At 41.1% G+C, this 23,110-nt stretch overlaps 1 protein-coding gene across 8 annotated transcripts in view; it reads left to right on the top strand.

Annotated features, from left to right (window-relative positions):
• nfia (nuclear factor I/A) overlaps positions 1-23,110 on the top strand; it is a 142,520-nt gene that overhangs the window by 97,738 nt on the left and 21,672 nt on the right. For 4 of the 8 annotated variants that reach the window (XM_057325982.1, XM_057325981.1, XM_057325985.1 and 1 more), the window contains exons 4-7: positions 1,257-1,331; positions 9,130-9,247; positions 11,935-12,062; positions 18,704-18,832. In XM_057325982.1, the coding sequence (XP_057181965.1) occupies positions 1,257-1,331; positions 9,130-9,247; positions 11,935-12,062; positions 18,704-18,832 (450 nt within the window). Of the gene's footprint in view, positions 1-1,256; positions 1,332-9,129; positions 9,248-11,934; positions 12,063-13,503; positions 13,555-18,703; positions 18,833-23,110 lie in introns of all 8 variants that reach the window. The other 4 variants (XM_057325984.1, XM_057325987.1, XM_057325986.1 and 1 more) reach the window with 2 other exon arrangements.

Below are 23,110 nucleotides of genomic sequence, written 5' to 3'. Positions count from 1 at the left end.
GCCAGTCAAGACTAAACTCATTTCTATTGTTGGTTTTATAGCTCACCAGCCACAGAGCCCCACAGGAAGTCATTTAATAGCTACATCACTTTTTCTTGAGATTCGTCTTGTCACTCTCTTTCTTTCTTACCCGCGAGAAACATCCCATAATGTGAGCATCTCTGGAGTATTTTGAGACTTTAGTTTTCAGACTTTATATGTTACGTTTATTTTTATTGACGAAATGTGACGCAGAATTGAGTTCGACCTTTTTCCTAAGGTTGTTGTTAATGTTTTTAAAAAATAAGCAATTTTTTCTGCTTGAAGTTTTAGTTATAATAGAATCAAAAAGCTGTACAGCGCTGTACTACCACAAATTTAAGGTTGATATTTTTATCCAATTTATTCTTTTTTATTTTTTATCTTTAGGTTCCTCTAGATTTAGATTCATAGTAGGGTTGCACGATATTAAAGAAAGATGCGATAACTTGCTAAATAATGTGATGAAAAGTATCACACAAGTTTGTAAAATCAATTTAAATGATATTGAAATATGTTTAATACACAATTTTTGAAGGATTCAAGTCATTCCTTTTATGCAAGTTATGCGATGTGCATATAACTGTATGCACATTTGTGATATTTTGATATATCTTGCTGCTCAAATTTCTTTTGAAGTTGTGACGTTTGGATTATGAATTTTTCACATTTGTCTTTAAAATAAGCTAAGATCTGCCAACAGTTGTTTATGCAATATGTAAGAACAAGTCGTTATTGGATATGTCTGCTTATGTGTTTAGATATTGTGGTATTAAGAGATGGCAATTGGTGTATTTGTGAGTTTACGGCTGTTAGGGTAAATCTAAAGCTAATGTGGATTCCTGAAGCAGAAAACACATCAAGCACAGTAGTTATGGTCAGAACCCAGCTGTCGCTTCCAAAAGAGGGAGTTTAACATTGAGACCACCACATATCATAAACACGCCAAAATCATACAATCTTGCGTTTTCTTGGGCTTCCCATGCAGATTGAAAGTGTGTGTGCCGCACCGGGAGCTTGTACCCCGCACTAATACTGCACATACTCGAGGGACTACATCCAGATGTTCTCAACCCTCCTTGTCACTCTTAACACCCTCTACTCATATCTGCTTTCCATTGGGACTGTGTGTGTGTTCCTGTTTTTCTACGTCGATTTGAGTGCTCTCAGTTTAGTGTTTTATAATCACAATTTAACCTGTCACAGGATTGAATTTGATCTTGTTTTTTGCCTCCTAGGACACCTCGGCTTCCAGGACAGTTTCGTCACATCAGGCGTCTTCACCGTCTCTGAGCTTGTGCGAGTCTCACAGAGTAAGATCTCATTTGATCTCAGTTTCACTTTCAGATTTCAAACGATTATTTGTTATCTAATATAGCAAAATTGTGTTTATTGGAACCCATCAATGGTACCATAGTGTTTAGCGTTACGGCTAGTCAGCGTTTGGATCTTAAAAGTTTATTCGTTTTTAATATTAATTCTTTTAAGTCCACAAACTTTAGCATGAAATTACGTACTGTAGGCGATGTTAAGAATGACATCACAACCTCAAACGACTTAGTTCGGGTGTCTTAAAGTTGGACAAAATGAGGATGAGGCTCATGATGAACCAGCGGAGGAAATCGTCTCTGGTTTCTCGCTGCTTCTTTCAGAACAATGGGCTGAATCCACTATGCCTCCTCTCATTAGAAATCGAAACAGCAGGAAAATGCAGCAGTCAGCTGAACGTGTACTTTAGTGCAATGCGGTTGAACGGTTGTTGGACTGCCAGTCCTTGCACAGTACCTGGACTTCCAATTGAAGTTTTATCGGTAAAAGACAACCTCGCGTTCTGTTTCGAAAGTTCGTAAATGCTGCACATGCTATTTTGTGAAGTACCGTCACAAACCATCATGTAGCCTTAAAACGTTCAGAGATTGATAGAGCGATTAGGAAGAGGTGCCGACGAGGGACATGAGACTTTCCCGAGGCGACAGGTAGCTCGAAGGGGGATGGGAGGGAGCAGAAAACGTGACCTTTAAAAATTGCAGACATCCACGGTGGAGAGTGACAGAGCGCAGCGCGATCCATACGTACCTGTCGATACCCGCTAACAATAGCGATCCAAAGCGCCTGTCAGCACTCACCGGAGCCCTCTGATCAAAGGTGCATTGATCCCACTCCTCTGTGACCTAATCTCGGGCGAAGGAGAGAGAGGGTGTCGTGGGCCCGGGCAAAACGCCCACCGTGGTCTCACCTCCCAGTCGGCTTTGAAAAGCCCTCATAGCGCCTGCCAACGCAAAGACGGCGTCTGGAGAGAGCAAACATTTGGGTGCCACCACATTCTGGCCGGGTGACAGGAGACGGGTGGAAAGGGGTCAGCGCGAGTTGAGCGTGTACGAGTAGGACAGCGCGTGATGGATCAGGCGTACGTGCCGGGTAGAAGATGATGAACGATATTGGAAGTCTGATATTAACTCGGGCCGTATTGTGCTGCATCAGAAGTCTTGGCGTATGATGGTAACAAGATTAAGGAATATGCATAATTGATCCAGCTCTGCGGAGAGATCGGCTTTTATCCTAACATCTGTGACACACTGAGAAGAAAGCCGAGCGTTGGGTGGCATATGCTGGATGTTCAATTAAAATCAATGTGTTCTCTGTCTCTTTCTTTCTCTCTCTTGTCCCCATCTTTCTTTTCCACAGTCCAGTGGCTCTTAGTTAGCAGGGGGTGGGGGTCATGTAAAGCATATTTCTTCCCGCACAGATTCAGAACTGATGTATTTTTTTAAGTGTGAAGGCCAGCGGAAGTCTAAGTGCCCTACAAAACATTGAATATGATAGGAAAATGTTTGCGTTTTTTTCTAAATATCCTTATCTGAGCAAAACAAGATGCATTTATTTAAAGGGACAGTTCACCCAAAAATGAAAATTCCTTCATGAATTACTGTTTCAAACCTGTATAAATTACTTTGTTCTTCTGATGAACACAGAGAAAGATATTTGGAAGAATGTTAGCAATTTTCACTTCTGGAACATCATTGACTACCATAGTAGGATAAATTAAATAGTAGTCAAAGGTGCTTCAGGACTGTTTGTTTTCTTACATTTTTCGAAATATCTTCTTTTCTGTTTAACAGAACAAAGAAATATACAATATTTTTTTCTACTATGGTAGTGGATGATGTCCCAAAACTGAAAGTTGCTAACATTTTTCCAAATATCTTCATAAAGGTTTGAAACAACCTGAGGGTGAGTAAATAGAGGGTGATGACAGAATTTACATTTTTGGGTGGACTATCCCTTTAAGAAGATGAATTGTTTTTTTATGTTTTGTAGTGTTCTTGTTTTAAGCATAAGTCTTGTATTCTATGTATCATATGTTTTAGATTTTTTTAAAACAAGGCATATTCTATGACACAAGGTATTTTTTAAGTAATTGTAATTGCTTTCTTACGTTATTGTCTTGTTTTCTAGTACAAATATCTAAACATTCTTTAATCAGCATTCATCTACTTCAGAAGCTTAGTGATAAGCATCAATATGTGTTGGATAAGCGTCAAAATGTGTTGTTGTTTTTTTACTTAAAAGAAAAAATATATATAATAATCTGCCAGTGTAAGAATAAAAATGAATTATATTTAAATATTTATATTTTCTTACCCCATTGGCACTTGTTTTTCTTGTTTTAAGCAAAAGCTTTAGTATGATAAAACATTGTCTTGTTTTCTGATTCATTTAATGTAAGCTATTTTGTAATTTTGCTTTTTTAAGTAAATGTATTTTGTTGTTTAGAAGAATGTTTATAACAATGCTAAGAAATTTGGGCAGCACTTTGTTTTACAAAATTGCTAAATGATTTACTTTGTCAATGCAAAATTGTTTTGCAGTAACAAGTATCTATAGTAAAAATACAGTTTCGGCAACACTTTACAATAAGGTTGTATTTGTTAACAATAAGTGAATGCGTTAGCTAAGACAATGATCAATACTTCTACAGCAATTATTCATCTTCAGGTTCATGTTATTTCAGCATTAACTAATACATTTTTAAATCAAATGTTGTGTCTGTTAACACATTAGTCTAATGCACTATGAACTAACGTAAACAATTGTATTGATATTAAACTAACATTAACAAAGATTAAAACATGCTAAAAAACTATATTGTTCATTGTTAGTTCATGTTAGCTAATGCATTTACTAATGTTAACAAATACAACCTTATTGTAAAGTGTTACAGAAACTGTATTTTGACTCATTTTTACTAGAGATATTTTCAGTGTAAAACAATTTTGCATTGCAAAAAGTGGATCATTTAGCATGCCCCTTTATCCAAAGTGACTTCCACACGTATTACAGGGACAATCTCCCCAGAGCAACCCACAGTTAAGTGCCTTGCTCAATGGAACAGCGGTGATAACTCAACCGCTACACCTTACTGCAAACAAACCGGCAAAGTTCTGATTCCCAGCCGTTAGCATGAACCACTATGCCACAAAGTAAGGCAAAAGTGATTTGTGATGGACAATCAACAGATGTAAAACATAGAGAATCACCCATCTGCAGTAATAGCCGCTAATAATCACTTTAGTCGAAATGTCTTCCCCTTCTGTCTCACCATCTTCCACGAACCTTTCAACTTCCTTAATGTGCAATACCATCTCCAAAGTTCAGCAGTCAGCAAAGCCCACAGTTAGCATAAGTCCTCTAACAGGATTGCTCCCTATGGAGTGGCCGTGAATTAAAGTGCCGTATGCATGCTCATGACTTTGGAAGGTTTTTGTTGAAGGCACCGAGACGATGCGGTTTGTCGAAGTGAAGAGGGTAAGTGCACCAGATTGGAAGAAGAGGGTAATCTGGTGCGCCGAAGTGGCCCACGAATTACCCGCAGGACTTCCTATGGGGGGCTTCTGTGTGGAAGATTTATTTAAGCGAATGGGAAAGGGGTCGAGTTCAGCATCGTGCCCGTTCGTAAGATGAAAGGTCGTGATATTGAATGGACAACGGGCTGCCTTAGCTCTTCCCTGACTATACACTATGACCTTGGCTTTGTTGCACCCATTACACAATTCAGTGGCAGCCCAATCGAATCTGCTTCTGTCGATCAATATCCTATTAAAGCGCCACACAAAAAAGAGAGGAAGGGAGAGGGAGGGGCAGGATAGGATGGGGAGCGAGAAATGAAAGTCTCCATAAAGTTAGACGCTACGGCTACGTTTTTGTAAATGGAACTCCACATAATTGGCCAGTCAATACCAGGCTGGGGTAATTTCTGAGATTGGGTCCGCCCTTTTCATATCCTCCCTCGCCCCCATTTTTCTTTCCTTGTACCTCCATCTTGCAGTGTCCCTGTTCTTACACACTCCTAAGAAGACCCAGAGTTTCTTTTCCCCTCCTGTATAGATACAATACAATCGGTCCCCGTATGAAGCGGCACGTGGTCTCACCGTGGTTTGGCACAGGTGAGCGAGAAGACTTGTACGTGAGCCAGTTCTGCCGTCGCCGCCTCCCACTCGGAGGCTCTCCAGAGGAGATTGAAAGAAAAGAGAGAGGATACGGATTAGGATGAGGTTATTGTTATTAGTTCGCCGGCAAGAGCCTCGCAGAAATGTTGGCATGCGGCATGGTCCAGGGGCAGAGACACCTGGAAATCCCTAGGTGAAGGCTGGGCGCTGGCACGCGCCATTTAGCCATATGACCGAACAGGGGGAGCGGATGAATTATGGAGTAGGAGCAGGGCTGCCGTGCCAGCGCCGCGGCCCTGCCGACACTGCCAGCATGTGCCAGCGGTACCGATGGGGATACGCCCACCGCTCTTGTCAGCATTGTGCCAACGCCTGCCAGTGGGCAATGCCATCTGCACTGAAATCTACACGCAGGTGCAGAGTTTTCTGCTTAAATCTTAAAAATTAAGTTTTGTTCATTTTATTTGAGCGTTGGGGTTGACCGTATGCTAATGTACCCTTAAATGTGGTCAAATTACCTATTTTTGCCATTTTTTTGACTGACAACTTGAACATTTAGCATGGACAGACAGTCACGTAGTTACTATGTTTTTTTTGTTGTTGTTGAATAATTACTATGTTTATAACCACAGTTTTACTACAAATAGCATGGTAAACTGTCATAAGGGACGTCCTGCCCAAACGTCCAGTTTTAATAGGAAGTATGTCAACACAGTAATGAAAACCGGTCAATCGATTTCATGGGGTTTATAAACATACACAGCAAAAGAAAAGGTCAATAATAGACCGTAAAAGTAAATGATTATTTACTTTCACATGTATATTATGACTCCATGATCGACTTCATGCTTTTCTACTCCTTGACTTCCGTCAATTGGACAATGACCTTCAGATGTTACAAGCAAAGTGCCTGCTGCTTTCTCCCCATCTGATTGAATGGGAAGCTGTATGGTGAGGACTCCAGGGTCCAGTCTTCCTCTCCAAACCTCCACCGCCAGACCTGTGCCGTACACCTACGGGGCAGCTGGAACATCCACCCAGGAGCTGATCAAGCACGAAAAACCCCACCGAAGACCTGTCAAAGCTCACCAACTTCAGACCAGCTTGAGATGAGATCCCATCACGCTACGGCCTTCTCGCTCAATAAAGCGACGAGGAGCGAGACGGAGGGGGGGGAGAGGGGGCTGGACAGACGTCCAGGGTTTTGAAGTTGATTGCTGCCTTTGTTGTCAAATGCTTCAATTTGAAAATCCGGCCTGAACAAAAGGCCACTTTTTTTCTCTGTTCCTCCTCCCCCTGCTCTTTTCAAATGAATGGCCTCCCCAGCTTTTGTAGATGCTTAGCCGGCGGTGTTTGGGTGTAGGGGAGGAGTATGTCCATGTGTGTGTATGTTAAGAGGGTTCGACTACACTTGAGACGCGAGACCACACCAAAGAAACTCCGCAAACGGTCACTTTGCTGTCCCAACAACTAACTTTTTGTGGGTCCTGTCTGTTCAGCTCATTTTTATAGCTCGCACATTTACCGTAATGGCAATTCAATGAGTTTTTACTAAATGTAAATAAAAAGGACTTTAAAGGATATTCCGAGAGGTTTGGTCAAATTTAGCGAATTTCCAGGGACATTTTTATCCTCAAACTACTGCTAAATAAACCCACAGCGGCATCGCGTGACCGCAATTCCGCTGCACTAACAGCACTAAGTAAATAGAATAGATTGAAACATTTCGCTAATGTAGTTAGTGCACAGCTACTTGAAAGGTAAAGCAGTAAAGATCAGCGAGAGAGAGAAATAGAGAGAGGGAAAGAGATCAATGCCGGCCTGATAGCCACAGGCGTCATTTGGAATCCTCGAAGCGAAAGCATTTGATAAAGCCTTTAAGAGGTAGAGACTGCGGATTACCTTTATGATTGATTTCCATTCCAGTCAGACAGACTGCAGTGTGGTCATTTTTCTACCCAAACTGCAGCGGCGGGGCCGGCTGATCTATGTGTGTGTGTGTGTGTGCGTGTGTGTGTTTGTGTGTGTGTGTGTTGAGGGCCGGCTGAGTTACTGCAGCCTGGTGCCCAGGTTAGCTCTCACACAAATTACTTCAGATCCCTCTATTAGCCATGCAAATGCGGCCCGGCTTTACTGCTCCTCGTAAATAATCCGCACCGCCACTTCTATTAGAGGGGAGGATCACCCCCCCTTTCCAAAAAAAAGTTACGATAAAGAGATGACTCGGAAATTATAGCACTTCCTACGTGACAACTTTTCTAGGTTCTTAGCATCTCTCTCATTCGTTCTCCCTCACTCGGTCCAACTTGCCCCTTTAGCCGCGTCCTCTTCCAATGTTAATTAGGCAGCCCATTACCGTGTCTATCACGGTCTTCACACTGCCGTCCGTCCCGATCGCAGCATCTCTCTCGGACCGGGCCCGTTCTATTAGGTATGCAGGACCAGAGTTGCGCTCTTGCACATTCGTGCTGTCCTCATCAAAAATAGTGGCCTTAGTCTCCGTGAATATAAAGAGGCATCACAGCTTTATGTACTGTATGACAAAGGCGTTTGATAAAGAGCGATGCTCGCCAGTGACCTACAGGTTGGTCGCTTGCGGCGCGGAAATGTTTAGAAAACAATGTGTTTATGTACGTGTGGTATTTGGCCACTTTTGTTGACGTGGGTTGTAAATGGAGAAAGTTAGAATAGAAGAAGAATAGAGACGGAAGGGGTTGGGAAAAGCTCTCTTTTGGTTCTACACAGATGTGTGTGCTATGAATCGACTTGTTGGCATTCTAAATAATAAAATCTAAACAAACAAGAGACGTTTTAAGAAGTATAGAGAAGATAAAGATGGGACTACTTGTAGACAAACAAATAGGAGCCATTGCAATGCTCAACATGGCAGCTTCTGGAAGGAAAAAACAAAGTAGAATTTTTTTGGGGTTGCAATATTTTTTTATTTTTTTGCAGAACTGCATATGCATTATTTTTACCAGCCATAGTAATTTCCTAATGTGTGTTTATTATTAATAATAATAATAATGTAGAAATTATTGTTGTTATTATTGTTGTTGTTTAAATGTACATATTAATTATAAATAAATATACACTAACAATAATAATGATGATGATGATTATTATTACTCTTATTATTATTACTTATAATTAATTATTTAAATTTACATATTATAATTCAGCAATTAAATCTTCAATAAATATATACAGTATATTAGGGCTGTCAATCGATTAATCGCGATTGTCTGAAAAACGCAGTCTGTGTACTGTGTATTAATTTTTGTATTTACTGTATATATTACTATTTACCAGTGATTGAAATTAAATATAAAATAATTGAAATGATACATTTATTCATTTTATTTTATTTTTCTTAAATGTATGCATGTTTGTGTATGTGTTTATAAATACAAAATTAATATGCACAGTACACAGACAAATGTGTAAACAAACTTTTATTCTGGATGTGATTAATCAAGATTAATCGTTTGACAGCCCTAATATATAAATTGTTTATGGAAGAAGTAGCTCCTCCCCCTTTCTAAAACTGCACTGGCAAGACTAGAAAATAGCTAACTAACTAACTTGCATAAAGTTTGGATGTGTTTGTGTCTATTTTGTGTTAACGTTGTGTTTTTGTCCTGTGTTTCCGTGTGCGTGGCAGCCCCTATCGCGGCAGGAACAGGACCCAACTTCTCGTTGGCGGACTTGGACAGCTCTTCTTACTACAGTATGAGCCCCGGGGCTATGAGGCGCCCCCTACCCAGCACTTCTTCTAGCAGGTACACTCACACGCTCTCTCTCTTTCACTGTGAGTCTTAATTAATCAGCCGAGGCAGAGATTGATGTGTTGGCTGCGTGTTGGAAGAGGCTGCAGGAGTCTGAGCTACACAAGCTTCCAACATATGTGTGTCCACCTGGAACCTCCTCCTCCTGCCACCCGCTAAGCCTTCGGGCCAGTCACGGACGCGCGCGCACACACATACACACACACTGCTCCCCAATCCAAGACTTCACCACGTGGCGTCCTTCGCATGAGATGTGTAGACAGATGTGTGTGTTTGGACACGTGTGTGTGCACAGCTGACTGCAGCGTATAAACGGTCCCTCTGATTTCACCGACGGGCCGAGTTTCCCTGTCACTTTTACATAACGCAGACCACCGACACGACCAACACGCAATCACAAACGTACGTTTTTATGTTTATCGAACACTCGCGTTTCACAGAGCGTGTTTATGTACGTTCGCTTCAACCTGTTTCCTTGAAATACTTGAATGATAAAATTTCAAAGAACTTACTTGGTTACAGACATACAGTACACAAACGTGCTTGTATTTAACACACACCTGTTTCGCAAAATCTCGACAGGACACACTAGATTACAATATACATAAACTTAGACGCTTATACTTAACATACACTTAAGTTTTGGCGAGTGTTCAGTAGAGTTCGCTAACAAACATACATAAGCGGGGAACACACTTGTTAGTATGTGGTTGGGTTATGGATGTGACTGCACATCGTCTACACATTCAGGTCCAACAACTCCAAAATTTTGGTTGTTTTAGTGCCTTTGATGTTAACAAATGTTGTTTTAGTAGGTAGATCTCTTGATTTTGAGGCGCACACATCTGTGTGTGTGTGTGTGTGTGTGTGTGTGTGTGTGTGTGTGTGTGTGTGTGTGTGTGTGTGTGTGTGTGTGTGTGTGTGTGTGTGTGTGTGTGTCAGCCCACATGCTTCAGTGGCCTCTTCAGCCAGGCCTGCCAAAACAAGCATCTGGAATAAGGACCCTGTGTGTGGCTGCATGCTAGAAACTAATTAAGCGATTATGAGTGAAAAACACCAGTAGGCCTTACATTAACAAATAAATGTCAGAGCTCAGCTTTCAGCAGATAACTCACACACACACGGCCGCCAGTCTCACCTCTTCAGTGTGTGTGCATGCGTGCGTGTGAGACAGTGTGATACAGTATGTTAGTGTGTGTGTTAAATATAGTGGAAGGTAATTGTTCTCATTCCCATGCATCTCAATGGTGCGTGTTTGCCTTTTTTTGCATACGATTTAGTTACAGCATTTACCAGCAGGGGCTTGACTGGATCCTGCTAACCTGTCAAACCTTGACCCCTTGGTCTCACTGCAATTGTGTTGACTGTCCACAACCTTGACTTGATTCAAGTATTTTCTATGATGAAGCACAGCAGCTCAACACCATAGAAAACAGTTTTCATAAGCTTTTATCAAACGTAACAACTTCTAAAATAATGTCCTATATCATCAAGGCTTTGTGGGTGGGTGAAAATATATTGACCAATAACAACATAGCTCACTTGAGCCATTTAAATCCAACAGGATAAAATCAAGTGCCGCCACATGTTGTGTTTTACTGAACATTTTGTCGAATGTTCGGACTTTATGGTCTCTTGGATTGATACAATACAGTTATGTTTGATTTTTTTTGTCATAAAAACATGTTCTTTGATTTTTAAAACGTAATTTTTATTTATATCGTTTTGTCTTAGCTTTAAATATATATTTATATATTTGTTCAAAACATCTGACAAAAACAAACGTTACGTGCCCCAAACTTAACTTCCACTAGACCTCCGCAAAGAATCAATTTAATACAATTTTTAATATTAATGATGTGAATTATAAAATCATAAAATGATGTGATAATATGAATTAATATTAATGTAAATTAAATCTCAAATAAATTGTTATACTATAACCAAACACAGGCCGGAGGTTAGCTTCAGGCCGTCGCACTTGTTCGATGAAACCATCTATAGACTATTTTGCAAAACATAAACTACACTTCTCGTTTAAGTTTTTTTATTTCACATATTGAAAGTCTTAAAGATGTTTGTTTAACATTTTGATTCAGCTTGAAATGTTTTGTTGGTTGTATTTTATTCTAGCATTTGTATAAAGTGTTGAACAGGAAGTGTTCCAGTGTTGTTTACATTCTACCAGATTAATACTTCACTGCATGTTGTATATATACTGTATATATATATATATAACTATATATGTGACCAATAAAAATCTTGAATATAGCATTTATCTGGGTGCATACTTTACAAACCAGCACATACAAAGCATTCTGGGATAGTTGTGAGCCTTTATAGACGGTTTCAGCTGCAATAACATAAACAAACGTTATATGGCCCAAACTTAACTTTTGATAGAACTCTGCATATAATCTAAAACTGTTGAGTAGTTATAATGTCATTTAAAACAATGAAAATACAAGAAAATATTAATAAAAATTAATATAAAACAAATTGTTCTGTTATAACCAAGCACAGGCCGGAAGTTAACTTCGAGCCAGGCGCGTGCATCCGATGAAATCGGTCTATAGGAAATATACATACATTTGCAGAATACAGATAAACTGACAAAATGATGTTTCCTTCAATATTTTTACGTCAGTTCATTCTCATATCACTTCTGTCTTGTCACGCAGTTCTGCAAAGCGTATCAAATGCATGGAGGATGAGGTGGACAGCCCGGGAGAGGAATCCTACTACCCAGGTCAGGGACGCTCGCCTGGCAGCGGAAGCCAAGCCAGCAGCTGGCATGAAGTAGAGCCAGGTAACCATCCACCCCGACGCCTGGCCTCCCCAACACACATTCACACACTCACACACCGCGGGCGATGGTGTGTTTGTGCGTCCCGTGGTGCGTGCTGGTTTCGGGTCGTCTGGGATTATTTCTGTTTTCTGTGACATTTTGGTGGAATTCTGGAAGGGGTTTTGTTTACTACACCCTCTAACTCAACACAAACAATCCTCTCATTTTCTTTATCTTCATTAGCAGTTAACTGTAGAAAGCTTTTGGGTTTAAACTCATTTTACCTTCATACCCATGTGTGCACTACTAATGATGCTAACAGTGTACTATACGAAGAGTCCCGTGAGATGTGTGGATGTTGTGTATGTGTGTGGATGGTAGCGTCATTGGTGCTGATTCATCCAGGGCCGCTGTAAACCACGTTGCATTGCCGAAGAGCAGAGGACTGTAAATCTGTCCTGCTGGGAAGCGTCTTGAATCAGACGGTCTCTCTCTCAATATTAGAAATAAAAACATGCGCCCTGTTTAATAGCCGAATCCAAATTGTTGACGAAAGAACAAGGCAATTTCGATCCGCTGAACTTCAATGTTTATGTAAATGTACCGTTAAACAATTTTTTACCGATTCTTGAACCCTTACCCCACCTCACTTGACCTCAACAATATTTCTTTGTTCTTAATCTCCATCTCTTTCATTCCGGTTTCTTTTATTTCGGTGTTGCTTCAGATCTTTCTCTGTCCCACAAAGCCCCCCATTAACGTAAATACAGATCCGGCACCCTGTATTCTGAGAACGATTGTCTAATATCATCCCACACCCAGGAGGCCGTCTGCCGTTTATTTGAAAACAACTTTCACGCACACGATGAAGCCAAGCCGATTCCCGTCCCCCCGCCTCCCATTGTGATGTCAGAATGATAGCCCCGGACGCAGAATGTGTTCTTTGTCCGTCGGTGAAGGCTGAAATGCAGTTTCGGTTACAAACTGCTACCTGCGGATGAATACAGATGCAAAATATGTTTAAGGATGTTTGAAGGCTCGACTAGAGGAAGTCAAGAAGTGTAATTTTAAAGAATGTAGAAAGCGTGTGTGTTGAGAGGACGTTTTAGGTGGTTTTAAAAATAATAAATAGTATTAAATTGGCTAAATCATGTTTTGCTTTAATCTAATAACGGATTTGTGTTGAGGGTTAGAGGTAAGGCATAGGAAATATTATTAGCTTGGAATGAAAACACTGGAAGTCTGCAAGATGTCTTGAGTAATAAAGTGAAATAAACCTGTGTGTGTGTGTATGCGTGTGTGTGTAACCTGAGCGTGTGGCTGTCGGACAGGCTGCAAGACACATCAGGGAACCGCACGACATGACTGCTATTGCACATTTGCTTCTACACCTCTTACTCACCCTGCCTTCTTTTTCTTTCTTTTGTCCCTCCTTTATTTCTTCCTTCCTCGTCTTTCAAAGCTGGATATAAACTGCGCGGCTCGCTAGCTAGTTCGTTCATCTCAAGACAAGGTAAAACTCACATCACTGTCATCACCCTTCCACAACTCACCCCTCCCTCCCCAAAACCAGGAGCTTGTTCATTGTCCGTCTAGTTTTGTTGTTGTTGTTTTGTATCTTTGTGGTTGTGTTTTGGTTCAGGTGATTATCCCTTCACACCCCCCCCCCCCCACAAGCACCTCTCCCAAAGGAATTGAAGTATGGTTGGACTTCCTATCCCATGAGATTCCTGTGATTTGTATGTGTGCATGACATCATCCATGTTTATTAATGGTGCATCTGGAAATGTTTGCTTTGCAAGTGACATCACCTTGTTTTGCGAAATGTATGTATGATGACGCTGTGATCTTTGCAAGAAACTTTTTAAAATAGTTGGCGGGTTGTTTGAATGACTAGTTAAGTGGTCATTGGTCTTAGAGAATCCCTGTATATCTTGCCTTAATTATATTTGATAATTTATTTACTTTTATTACTGAAAGTTTTTTTATATTATAAAATACAGTCTGTAATATTTTTATAATCATAATTTTGTAATTGTTAGAATAATTATATAACTAAATATTATTATTTGTTTTATTTTCTATCATTTTTCTATGTTTTGTAATTATTTGAATAATAATATAACTTATTATTATTATTATGATTAATAGCAATAATTGTTATTATTGTTGTTTATTTTATTATTTTTTAGAAATATTTTATACTTTTTTTCTTTTTCGTTTTTCATAAAAATTAAAGATATTGTAATTTATAACTATATATTTTTTCCAATGTTGACAGTCAGACCCTCTCTCCAAATTACTCACCTATATGCATCTAGCTGAACTCACTAGTTGACATCACCCACCCTGTATAATTACTTACAAAAAAGACAAAACAAACGAAAAAATACAGAACAATACTATTGATTTATTTTGATTTGATAGTGAAAGCTGTGTCTCACTACTAAGTGGTTTTCACAGTTGCATGGGCAACGAGCAATTGAGAGTCTGTTCGTCATGTGTCATTTTAGAATGTGAGAGGGAATGTGTGAGCAAACCAAGAGAGGGAGAGAGAGAGCGAGCGAGACTTGACCTCCAATCACTCGCTCGCCTGTGACGGGATCACACGTCCGCTCCGATCAATGACTTCCGCCCGTTTTTCAGCCAAGGTGTTGGTCTTCAAAACCGCAGTGACATCACGAGCTCTTGTTATGGCCGTGTGTGGAGTTGTTTGTTCGCATGTGTGTGGGTCTTTCCTATCTCTATTTGCTCTGTGTTTAAAATTAGCTAAGCTGTCAGGAGCATGTCCACGGCAGCAGCGTGCCTGTCATTGCTTAGGTAGCTGGTGTCACATGTGCCCGTCATTTTGCTCGCCTTACTTGGGGTCACTGAGATTTGGTATCTTTTTTACCTGGTTTAAAATCAAAAATTAAGGATAGAATAGTAATAGAATTACAAAATAATAGACTACCAAATAAATTTCACTTAAATTAAACCATAAACCGAAGCACACCTGTAAATGGTAGTCTAGTTGGAGTAGATTCACGGCCTGCTGCAGCACTGATTGATGTTCCGAAGGGGACGGCGAGCGCTTCAGGATGAGAGCGATGGAGAGCAACAGCGAGACGCACTCAATACAGAATTGCCTCCTTGCCCGTTTGGCTCCTGTCAATTTGTCAGCCACGAGGACAGAGAAAGGGAGGGAAGGGGAGAAACAGAACAGGCCAGGACCAATGCCCAGCGTGTAATAACGCCTCGGAAGGGAAAGTGCTGACTACGGTCGGTCTTTGATTCCAACTGACAGAACCTTTTCAAGTGCTCATTACTCACTGCGAGACATCAGGCCCTGTTCACCACAAACACAAACGCACCTTCACACACACACAATCAAAGAAAACCATCCACCGACCCACAGGTTTCATTTTGTTTTCCTTTTGGTCCTCATCGCTCTACGGGCACTGGCCTGTTCCCCTCAGAAACACATCTTTAAGCCGTAGTGCGTGAGAGAAGAGCGCTGCTTGAAAATCCAGCTTCTGCATGGTTTCTTGCTGCTTCAAGCTGCTTATGAGCATTCGCTTGTCCAAGATGTTGTAGATGTTTATCATTTAGCTGGTTAAGTTGGTTTTGGTCTTGCAGACCATTTTGGTCAGGATGGTAGACCGCAAACATTTCAGATCAGAGGTGTATGAAGACCTCACATAATGAAGCGTTATGTTTTTATTATCTTAGAATGAGTTATGTAGAAGCGCCATGTTGTTTCTACAGTAGCCCTAAACGGACAAACTGCTCTATAGAGCACGTAAATACGTTATCTCCTTCGGCAAAGAATCGAAAATGTGACGACGTCTAATCCCTGTGTCAGCCACCGAAGTGCTTCGAAAGGGGTGAAGTGAGCCGTTGGTTGCAATTTGCAACCTCACCACTAGATGCCGCTAAATTTCATACACATGTCTATGGAAAGTCCTTATATAACATGGAAACCAAACCTGTCTGTGTGTATCCATTGTATTTTATGGACAAATTTGATCCAATAAGGAGCAAAACCTGACAAATCCAATCAAAACCTTCCCTTTTGGGGACATCATTTGTAAAGACACTATAGGAATATAGTAAATAAATATTTTTCAAAATTGTAAAAATGATAAAAATAATCTTTTAGGGTTAGGGTTAGATTGTAGGTTTGTGTGTGTGTGCGTGTTTGGTCACCTTTTTTCTTCCTTGACTGTCAACATATTCATTGAAATTGATCTTGTGGAGCCCCTCCTCTAGAAGCACTGAACATGTGGATGCTAAAGGAAAATGAGAATAGCTGAATAAGGGATTTATGTTGTGTGTGTGTGTGTGTGTGTGTGCGTGTGCGTGTGCGTGTGTGTGTGTGTGTGTGTGTGTGCGCGTGCGCGCGTGTGTGTGTGTGTGTGTGTGTATATGTGTGCGTGTCTGTGCGTGTGTGTGTGTGTGTGTGTGTGTGTGTGTGTGTGTGTGTGTGTGTGTGTGTGAAAATATTGTAAGCTGTACTACCCTGCTGAAAGACGTGTTTGTTTTTGAAATCGGTGTGCCAGGAATCATACCTAGCTTAACCAGCAAGGTTTCTTTGGTCAACCAGTTTCACCAGAATAGTGCTTAAGTTTGTTATACCGGTTAAATTATACCAGACTAAACCAGTTTAATAATCTACGCTTGTTTTTTCAGCACGGTAAAACAATGCTGAATATGCTTAACGGCTTTTTTCTTCAAAACAACATTCAGCGCATTTAAGTAGCATCTCTTTCCAATTTCTTTGACCTCTTGCATTATCCTTCCATGACCTAAAGTGAACATAATAATAAACCTGGTCAAGGTGTCATAGCTTATGATGGTCAGTGATGCTGGCAAGAGATGCTCTTTCTCTATCTTGTTCTCTTTCTTGTGCCTGAAAGGGGAAGGAGTCTGCGATGGCTAGAGAAACCAACAACGACTTCCGCTCACATGCGACATCAAAACACATCCCTCAACACATTCCACCCCTTTAAATATCGACATCTATGTTTATACACAAGTAAAACCAGCAACCTGGCGTGCGGTGCCACGGTCCACGTTTCCTAAGTCATGGAGACGTGTGGACAGCGAGAGAATAGCGAGCGATGCCGGCTACAAGCATTAATACAGCTTTAGCCCCACATGATTGAATTGTGCTAGCTAAAGTCATTTGCTAGCGTCTGGATGAAGTCGTTCCTTCAGTGGTGGAGGGATGGACGGCTTACAATGCTTAAACCCTGTCCCAGCGCAGGACTAAATGCTTTGATAAATGGGCCGGCGATACCTTCTAATTGCCCCCTCTATTTGCAGTTCATTCTTATCAATTTGCATTCTTAACCTCAAGCATCAAATTGACAATGGGTTTTCCTCACGCTAGTCTATTTATACCCTAGCACCATGCCAGGCATTATGGGATGCAACTGGGGAGGCATACACTAACATACTACAGTCATTCTTAGTTAGCTCAAGTTAACCTGTGCATGTAAACTGTTAACCCCCTGCCAAAACAAAGCCCACCTGTCGGACTGTGAATGTGAATGTTGTGTGCTTTGCATCCCTAACCTTTTTTCCCCGTTCATGTCTGTTCAACTTTTTTTATTCACTCTATTCTGTTTTGCTCATCTTTACCCAACTTTAATTTCATTCCGCTAGACCACGGGTATGGTACAAAAGAGACTTCCGATTTGGTCTGCTCATTCAAATTTTATTTGATTTGGTTTTTCCATGTCGCAGGTGCATTTTTAACATTAACTACTAACCCTTACACTCGTAATATCAGAAATATCATTGACACTAATTCGATCCAGACTGAAGCATTGGTCTGGTTGCACATAACGCAGCAAAACTGAATTCAATGAGTGTGTTTACATGCACAATTTTACACATCCTTGCTTAAAGGGATAGATCATCCATCATTATTTACTCACCCTCATGTCATTCCAAACCTGGATGTCTCAACAGAAGATATTTTGAAGAACTTTGGTAACCAAACTAAACGGGCCCCCATAGACTTCCATTGGTTGGACGCAAAACCAAAGACATTTCTCAAAATATCTTCTTTTGTGTTACACAGACGAAAGAGTCACGTACAGGTTTTGAATGACATGAGGATGAATAAAGGATAACAGAATTTCTAGATTTTTTGGGGGGGTGAACTATCCCTTTAAGAGAGGCTTTTCTCTTATTAAATGTAATAAGTAGTTTAACTAATACATAGCATTCTGTCAGTCTTGTATTGGTAAAAAATAAAAAGGTGATTGTTCATCCTATCAGTGGTTTGTCATGCATGTAAACACACTCTGAAACACATTTTATTGACTTGAAAACCAGACGAACTCATTTTAGCATGACATTCGCTCCCCTTAACCTCAGTCTCCAGACACGTTTCATCTATACTAGAACACTACATATTGACATGACCTTGCGTTTTACTAGGCCAGGATTACCGTCAGCCTCAACCAGCTCGCACACACGCCTCTTACACCTTCTCGGCTGCGTCATCCTGTGCCACACCCCGATGGGTCTCGCAACAGTGTCCCCTGCTGTCTTGCCCCCCATCCACCAACCCCACCCACCCTCTTTTTATCCACTCTCTCTCCTTTGCGCCAGCCTGTGTCTCCATGACCTTGCGTTATTAAATTGCACTTATCAATCATTCTTGCCAGGGATGCCATCGCCTACCACATTAAAGAAGTCAGAGAAGTCTGGTTTCAGCAGCCCCGTGCCTACGCAGACCTCTTCCCCCCGAACGGCATTCACACACCATCATCGACCTGTCATAACAGGACCCAGAGGTGAGGTCCCTACCCCTCCAAACTACACCACAACTCACCCCTTCCAAAGTCCCGGGAAATACCCTCTCTGTCCCTCGAATCCCCATCTGAATCCCCAAGTGGGGACTGATTCGTTCAGCTGGTTTGTTCGATGTCCCGTTGTAGCCGCTGGAACTTGTTAGAATCACAGATGCTGACAAATACGGCAAGTGTGGTCAAGTGAGCGCAAACCTCAGAGTATCTCGCCCTGCACAGCCTCTTGATTTACATCCGCTTAATGTAAACACTTAACCGGATCCGTGAGCATGACTTACACGCGGGTGCGCGTGTAATCCAACGGCGGCTTTATCTCAGGGTAGACTGGATCAGGTTATCGCTGCCTATTGTCGCTGGCCGTGATTGAGGATAAGGACAGTTTTCAATCAAACATGCACACGTAAACTCAAACAGACACAAACAGCTGCTACAAATTCCAGTATTTGCATGGTTATGAGTTATAGCGAGAAAAATAAACTCGCCCTCCTGTCTGGATTTATAGCTCGTTGGCTGGTTTTTAGTTTTCCATCACATTTTCAAAGCCCATTGTCCGGTATTCTCTGACCACTGTGTTAAGAAACATTTTGTTGTTTGAAGTTTTGTAATGTGCACGAGCACGTTATTTGTTATTTTTGAACAATAATAATAATAATAAACATTATTAACTTTACATTATTATTTATACTTTACATAATAATAATAATCATCATTACTATTATTATTATTGTTATAAATTATTATTGTTATATTGTCCATAAAATATTAAAATGTATTTGTTATTTTTACATGATTTAATATGTTTATTATTATTATTATTAAACGTTGCTTACATTATTATTATTATTATTATTATTTTACATGGTTCATAATTATATATGTTATTCTTTTCCATTATTATTTGTATATTAAAATAATGGGATTTGTTTCCAAAATGAACGACTAAATATTCACTGACACGTTTAAGTGGAACCCACAGAGCTTAATTTGCGAGGCTATTAGTATTAAATCATGTTTTGAAGATGTACAGTATCACTGTCACATCGTGAATACCATATTTTATGCCCACGTGGATGCGAGGAGGAAAAATGGACTAGGATTTAATATGCATAAGCCGTGAGGCCGTGAGTACTTCTTAAAAGCTAAATTCATGGATCTATGATTGATTTAAAGTGGCTGAGATTTGTCTCCCTCTCCTACGAAACATTATGCCGCTGGGTGGGGCAGCGGAAAAACTTTCATTCCGAAAACCATTAAAGAATATTTAAAACCACCTAAATCTGTCCTCCTTTTCAATTGACCGGGAGGCTTTCTAACAGAGCTCCCTCCTTTTTTAATGTTGTTCAGATACCCCAAAGGGTGAAGTGGGGACCTGTTGCTGATCATGTCTTTTATTATCACCTTTTATTATTTTGATAATCCGCATTCACTGAAAGTTGGTAGCAATGGGCCGATGGGGAAAAAGGTGGTGGAGAGGATCAGTGAACCAACACGATTTGCAAAGTGGAACTAATCCCGAGCCATTTCTATTAATCGCGCAGCCTTCGCGGGTGGCAACACAATAGCGACGGCGGAGCTGCGTACAACCAGCTGCCGGGGTCTGCCTCCTTTTCTTGCATTTATATAATTTCCATATTTGCTTTGGGAGGTATGTGTCAGCTAGACCCCCTCAGACTAACTTGAAGACCACCCATTACATCTCACACCAGCGTTTATTATAGTTAGGCTACCAAAGTTTAGGTTCTTTCTCATTATATGCTATTGAACGTAGTGGCGCTGTGGTTATGAGAAGCAACCCGCTGGTTAATAAGACAAGTCATTTCTAAGGATCAGACACCTCTTTTGGGGCTCCTGTTCTCTCCCGCTGTCTGTAGTTAAGCGCTAGTCTCCTCTATTCTCCGTCTCAGTTGTGTGTTCTGGTATTAGTCTCATCTGCACCCGTTTCAATTCATGATCTCTCGCATGCCTCATCCAGCACGTGAATGTGGTTTCCCGACGTCTCCGTTTAGTGCCGCACCTCGAAAGGGTAGAAGGAATTACGGCCTCCTTCAGCCTTGCCAACTCGGGACATGGTCAAACTTTGTTTACTTGCAATTTTCCGTCCAAATAACCACCATTAAATGAATAAGTACATGACATGTGAGCAAGCCATTTAAGTAATTGGCTACCGTTCCACAACACTTGGATTCCATAAGCGAGCGAAGAAAAAAATAGGGAGGGTGTTTTTTTTGTGTATGCTAATTGACAAGGACCATTTGCATAATTGACGGGAGGTTTCCGGAACCATTCCGCGGTGGGCGACTTGGGCAAAACTGGCCCATGACCACAGAAAACAGTAATGATTTAAGGATGGGACAGGTAGGCGCTCGGCCTCAGGAAGATGAATGTTTGACGAATTGTTGAAAAGTCGTTTTATTTGGCCTTGAGAGAAGCGGTCCAGCCTTAACATGTTGCCTCCAGATTAACCCAAGGATGCCAATTGGATCCACTTCTTAGAATAACCAGAGCAGGAACCATATGCAACTCAAGTGTTTCATTAAATCAGTTCTTGGATTCTAGATAGCGCCCGTGAATTTCGTGGAAAAGGCCGTTTAATGCCGGCTATGAACTAGTGGCTTTCCAAGTTCTGCTCCGGTTATGTTATTTGATGTGCGATTCTCTAGCGTTCAGGTTTAGCGTTAATCGTTGTGTGTGAATATATACACTTCCAGGAGTAAGATCAGAAAGAGAAAGGGTGTGTCTCGAGGGTCAGTCACTGTGGCAAACAGCTAAACCAGTTGGAGAGGTACGGTACGATACGGCGTACGCATACCGCCCCCGACAAAAATATCAGATGCTGCCGAGAGAGGCAAGGCGGTGAATGACAGCAAAAAGAAAGGCAGGAGAGAGTCATCCATTCCATTATTACTGTAAATACAATGGCTACATCGCAGTCCCAGCGTCCAGAGTTTCCAGTCACCCTCTATTGACAGAGTCATAAATCAAGGGCCAAGCTAAGTGAATTACTGCAGCAGGGGGCTGTGGTTTTAACAATGTTTATGTAGTATCAGCTTACCATCTCTCCTCAAAGAGAGAGGGAGAGAGAGATCGGAGAGGGCGAGCGCGGAGTCTTATTAACTGCGCTGCGATACATCACCGGCTTAAAGACCCCGAGCCGCCGCACATCCCAGGCATTATACTAATAACCAATAACTGAATATTACCTCTATTAAGAGCCGCCTAATTAGATTGTGCCGCTTACAATTAAATACTTGATAAGGTTCGATCCATTAAAGGACTGTCAGTCTGAGGGCCGCCAGCGAGGTGTGGGAGAGCGAGGGGACGACATATCTGACAATTGTTTGTTTTTTTATTGCTTGTATGGGGAGTGATGATAGTGGATGTAAAAAACTGAATTAGGTTTTGACTGTCCACTTTTGTTTGGTGTAATTTTGCACAGCGGAGGGTTGCAGGTAGAGCACGTGGCTGTTTTGTGGTTTTTGAGCGTCCGTGTGGATTTATTTTTCAAGTGTTGTTGACTGCACAGCTGGCTGTTACAGGACCCTTTCCATTGTTACGAACAGGTGCGCGCGTTGTGTGCGAGTGCGTGCTGTCAAAGACCTCATTCTACACGCAAAGTTGATTTGACGTGAAAACAAGGCTTTGACTGATATCAACAGTCTGTTTCTATTAAATCGCTGCTGTCCTGCTGAAATCTCGTATATCCATATTTCGTGATTTTGATTTTTTTGTCACAAGTCATGATTATTAGGGTGCTTTCTCACCTTTAGTTCGGTTCATTTGGTCCGGGCCAATGGCAAAAAATGATACATTGTATCATTTTTCAGCGGTGTTGGTTCCTTTTCACACCACACTGATTGCTTTGGTCCAAACCAGTTGAAGCAAACCAAAATGCAGTCACGTAACAACCACATCACTCGTTGGCGAGAGAACGTATTTCCTAAACTGCTTTTTTAAACGAAATAAACTCACCGTCAACATCGCGCGTCAGATGTGGTCACGTTAGCCCGGTCAGCTGTGGTAGCATCAGTCGCATAATTTTTAGCGGCGATGGCGATCTCAACAACATCCACCGGATCAACGTCCGGTTTTGTCCCAAGTATATTATCGAGTTCATCGTACCAGGGGAACTTGTACATCCCGCACTTGGATGTACTGTTTCTTTACCTTAACCCGGCTTTGTTCCACAGATCTATTAAACCCCCTTACCCTGAGTTGTCTGCTAAACAATGAAAATATTGCGCTGTTCTTGTGAGTTTTTAAGTT

This window comes from Triplophysa rosa, linkage group LG25, assembly GCF_024868665.1.
Source record: "Triplophysa rosa linkage group LG25, Trosa_1v2, whole genome shotgun sequence".
Classification (NCBI taxonomy): Eukaryota; Metazoa; Chordata; class Actinopteri; order Cypriniformes; family Nemacheilidae; genus Triplophysa; species Triplophysa rosa.
This window is presented reverse-complemented; position numbering and strand designations above follow the sequence as displayed.